The 5,064-nt window shown below is 37.0% G+C and overlaps 1 gene segment (V, D, J or C); it reads left to right on the top strand.

Annotated features, from left to right (window-relative positions):
• Positions 1-3,645: 3,645 nt before the first annotated feature.
• LOC113838220 lies at positions 3,646-4,429 on the top strand. The segment is given in 2 exon segments: positions 3,646-3,709; positions 3,909-4,429. Coding segments are annotated over 2 exon segments (585 nt in total).
• Positions 4,430-5,064: the final 635 nt, after the last annotated feature.

The raw sequence follows: 5,064 nt of genomic DNA on the forward strand, positions 1-5,064 counted from the left end.
TCACTATGTAATCTGTGTTCACCTGGAAATCACTGTTTAGCACACAGTGACACTGAACCTGCAACCCACCAGGAACTGTTAAATTACATGACACCATACCCAGGTCCATTGCATATTCTTGTTCTCCCATTGCAGATGGATGAACTCTAGAGGCCCAAGAGTACAAGCCATGATCAGGGAAGCTTTACTTTATAGAAACCCTCCACTGCTTCATATACCCTCTTCAGGCTTTTGTATCCTTCCCTTATGGAGTGAGAAACCTTAATAAAATGAACCTTGGCAACACTTGGAGATGCACATCTTTGAGTTTTTCACGTTTACTGTTCAGGATAGTGAAAATGCATTGTATGACTTTCCTAGTGTGACATAAGAAGTTATCACAAACTCAGTGACTTATGAACTCAACACCTGTAATCTGAGCAGGCTATATCTGGGTACTCTCCTCAGGTGCTCACAGGTTATAGTAAAAGTGTTGTCAAGGTTGCATTCCCATGCAGGTACTCAAAAACATCTCATTGTAAGACCAATATAATCTTTTTTTTTCAGTTTGTTCTTACTCAGTGTCCTAAGATTATCTTGACTTTAGAAATGACCTGAATCAACTATTTATGTGCCACTCTGCCCAATGGCTTTCCCTGTTATTGATTGGACATATATAAGGAAAGCCTCAAGGATATAGATTTCAAGACTACTATTAATCAGCCTGGACTAGGAATATTTGCCTGGATGCTATGCCCAAACACAGACAAGTAAGTATTATATTCAAAATCATAATGAGTCTTTTCTGAAACAAATCCATATATTGAGCTTCAGAGAAAAATTAACACATTAATGTGATTTCATTTTTATTATAGATGAATAAATTTCTTTGCACATTTGTACCTTTTATTATCCATTTATCTGCTCATAGACACTGGGCCTATTTAAATGCTTACTATTGTGAATTCTTCAGCAACAAACATGGATATCAAGGCATACCTATTTTATGATTATTTACATTTCTTCAGGAGTTTTTAAATCATTTGATAATTTCATGTTTTTCTGAGGATGCCCCATAATACTGAAGATCACAGTGGCTGTAATAGGTTGCAGTTCCTCCAGCTGCATATACACCTTGCTCTTTCTGTTGTGACTTGCCATCATTTATAGTCACTTTAATAATTACTTTTTAATTCAAAATGAAGTTATTTTTATGTGCAAAAGCCATAAAAGGTCAGGTAGAAGTCACCAAATAACTTCAGAAGAATACAGATCAGTGATACCCTGGAACTTCCTTTACATTATTTCACATCAGAAGAGATTGGATAATGTTTATTCTTCTGCTCCACATTGCCATGTTGAGGATGATGGACGTGAAAGCACCATTAAGGTTTTGCATGGATGAAGCTGTGTTTTCCACAGGGTACCATCCTCCACTGTAACTAGTTGGTCTATTGTTCTTCACACAATTTCAGGCCATTTTCTATGATGTTCTAAAGATAAGTAATGGATGATTGCAGTTGGAGGTTTGCCCTTTAGGCTGTAATGCTGTATGTGGAGATTGTGTCCCTTTTACATCATAATAGATAACAACATCCTCAGCCCCAATTTTGCTGATTTCAGGGATGCAATATGACTTCCCAAGGCTTTCATTTATAGTGGTGGTGTCCAAGGAAGAATGTGCTGTGTCCTATGAGCTCAAAGTCATCAACATCAGACTTCCTGGCTCCCAAGCTGCCAACAAATTAATCTCCATTATTTTTATCAAGTAGTTTTGTAGTTTGTTCACTTTTAATCCCAGGGCAAGGAATCTAATGCACCAGGATGGAAATTCAATTTGTGGGAAAAGCAGTAACTAAGGACTCTCTGGCTTTTTCTGTCATACATAAGAGAACATTGGAATTTTGTCCTTTTAATCTCCGTGTTCTTCCCTTACATACTGTAAAAACATATGCTTAACTGCAGGAGCCTTTGGGTTTGGAAGACTGCTATCTACACATATCCAGTCTGAATGAGCAATAGTTAGTGACATAAAAGCACAATATGATCTCATTGTAGATGTCAAAAAGCAAAGTAAAAAGTTTAGCAAAGATCAAGAGCACAGCAGAGCTCATTATACTTTGACTTGGTTAGAGCTACTCATCTGTCATATTCTTGACATTGAGATTGGGAACTTCCTTAATCCACATACTGTTTCTCTCCATTATGATGGTGTGCTAGCAGTTTATAGAGGAGATCTGAATATTCTTATCAGAAATAAATGAACATTTTTACGTGAAAAGTAGATATAAAATTGTGTAAGTAACACAAAATAAAAGGAAATGCATGTTACTTAAATACATATTTAATTTTGATTGATATTGGCTTAATGTCAAAAGTTAACTGTAAATAACTACTTTGCTTTGGATATTAAATGCTATGAGCTGTCTCATAACTATTTGGGTAATATTACACATTTTTTAAAGATTGTCTCCATGCATAGATCTGACTAGTCTAGAACTTGTACCCCAGACTGGACTCAAATGTGTAATTCTCCTGCTTCTCTCTTTCCAGTTCTGGAATTGCAGATTAATTTATTTTTCTCTTACTTGTGCTTTATACATAACTCTGGGTTTATAATTTTGTTCTTATGTATAATTTCAGAGTTCAGTAACCTAAAGGCCAGGAATGTTCTGTGATTTCTGTTACTGCTATTGATTTTCATTCTTGTTAAACATTTTTCTCTTTTAGTCATCAATCTCTGAAGTTGGTTCTTGGTGTTCCTAAAATTGTTTGATTTATGATGTAAATCTTCTGTAGAGATTTTCCCTGTTCACTCTGTCAGAAAGACCATCTTAATCCAGTCTCATTAGTGCTAATTTGTATATTATCATACAATATGTATTTCTGGAATAAACACTCTTGTTCGTGTTGGGCTACAGCCATGACTTCTTGAGGAAATCCAGTTTCTTTTATTCCCCTTCCATTTATACAAATTCAGAGTCCCATTTCAGTTCCCTGAAGTTGTGGGGAGGATGTTAGAATCTGATAGTCTATTTTTGCTTTGAGATAAAGCCTCTTTTATCTCAATCTTAAATTAATGTTCCAAAGGCTATCCAGCGAGTGAATTCTGGGTTTCTCTTTGTATTTCGGTCCCTTGTTTTGTCTGGAAACTGGAGCTCCATATTCATTTTCTTCAGTATAAGGGTGACTTTACAGGCAGAAGGTAATAAACAAAGTTAGCCTCAATAATTTCTTTTTCTGTCTGTTTCTGTTGCTCTCTGACTTTCCCTCTCTTTCTTTCTCCACCCTTCCTTTCTTTTATTGCATGTTTTCTTACTCTAAGTCTCTTTTGTTGTTCTGAATTTCTTAACTATTTTGTCATATCCCTAATACTGGTAGTCTGAGATAGCTTTCCTAATAACCCAAAGTTGTGATTAGAGCACCTAGTAGATTTATCCTTGAGAGCTGTAAGCTGATATGTTTCAGTGATTGCTTACTCTCCCTGTGAGGGTATTTTTGCCTGTTGATTGACACCAGCCAGTCACTCACACTGCCTGTACATTTCCTTATATATATGATGACTGCTTTGCATGTGGCCCTGCAGCTCAAACCAGCAGTGCAGTATTTATAAACCAGGTCTTTGTAGTAAGAAGAGAGTTTTATCAAACAGGCAGGGTGATAGAGATGGAATCACAGACCCAAGTCCTCATGTGCCTGCTGCTCTGGGTGTCTGGTGAGAAATTTAGCAGTAATATAATCTTTTTCAGGTCACTTCTTTGCATGTAAGAAATTTACAATGTGTGCTAGGACACAATATGTCTTCTTAAAGTATTGTGTAAAATATACACTGACAATATTACATTACAAGAATATTAAACAACAAATTTTGACTTTTACTGTACTGTGTTTGTATATTATACATCTTCATCATATATTCCTGTTTGCAGGTGCCTGTGCAGATGTTGTGATGACCCAGTCTCCATCCTTTCTGTCTGAGCCGGTAGGAGAGAAGGTCACTATCAGCTGCAAGTCCAGTCAGAATCTTTTATACAGTGAAAACAAGAAGAACTACTTGGCCTGGTACCAGCAGAAACCAAGGCAAGCACCTATACTTCTGATCTCCTGGGCATCCACTCGGAACACTGGGGTCCCTGATCGATTCATAGGCAGTGGGTCTGGGACAGATTTCACTCTCACCATCAGCAGTGTACAGGCTGAAGACCGGGCAGATTACTACTGTATGCAGTATTATTACAATCCTCCCCACAGTGATTCAACCTCTATCAAAAACTTCCTCCTAGAGTCTCACCAGCTGCCTGCATCCCACACAGACCCAGACCTGCACACTTCCCCCTTTTGCCTGAAGCCAGTGTATCTGAAGCACGATGAAAAGGCTTTCAGAAGCAGGCAAAATAGTGGGATCAATATTTCTATTGTTTGGTATGGAAATCTTTTACCAAAAATGTAAAGGAGAAGTCAATATTATCTTTCTATTCCTCCTGTAACTCAGTATCACAAACTTTGTTGCTTGAATATGAGAGATTTAGCTTTTGTTGTTCTGGAGTTCTGATGTCCATCTTAAGACTCTTTGGACTAAAGTGATGATGAAAAACTGTATTTCTGTTTGAAAGTTCTAGGAAAGAGTGATCCCTTCTGTTTTTCTAGTTTCTAGAGGGCTTTATTACTACATCCTTACCAGTGTCCTTTTTTCCTATCTTTTCTTTTACTTTTTACTATTAGTTAATTAAGTACATTTTCTGTGTTCATGTGAGTGTGCATTTTTCTCTCTGGGTGTACGTGTGACATGCCAGAGTTGTGGAAGTCAGAAGACAGCTTAGACTTGACTATCTCTTTGACATTTTGGTTCTGGGGTTCAACATCAGGTTTGACATCAGGCTTACTATCAAGTGTCTTAGGCATGTGAGTCATCTTGTTGCCCCTTAAAATCGTTTATTGATTTAAATTCTTTGTACACTTTTTCTTAAAACTAATGTTTTTCTAATATATCATATATTTTGACCATATGCACTAACCTTTGCGATTTCTCCTTCCTTTTCCAGATATCCTTTCTTCCCCAGTCTATCTTCTATCACATCTCTGCCT

Source organism: Cricetulus griseus, chromosome 8, assembly GCF_003668045.3.
Source record: "Cricetulus griseus strain 17A/GY chromosome 8, alternate assembly CriGri-PICRH-1.0, whole genome shotgun sequence".
Lineage (NCBI taxonomy): Eukaryota > Metazoa > Chordata > Mammalia > Rodentia > Cricetidae > Cricetulus > Cricetulus griseus.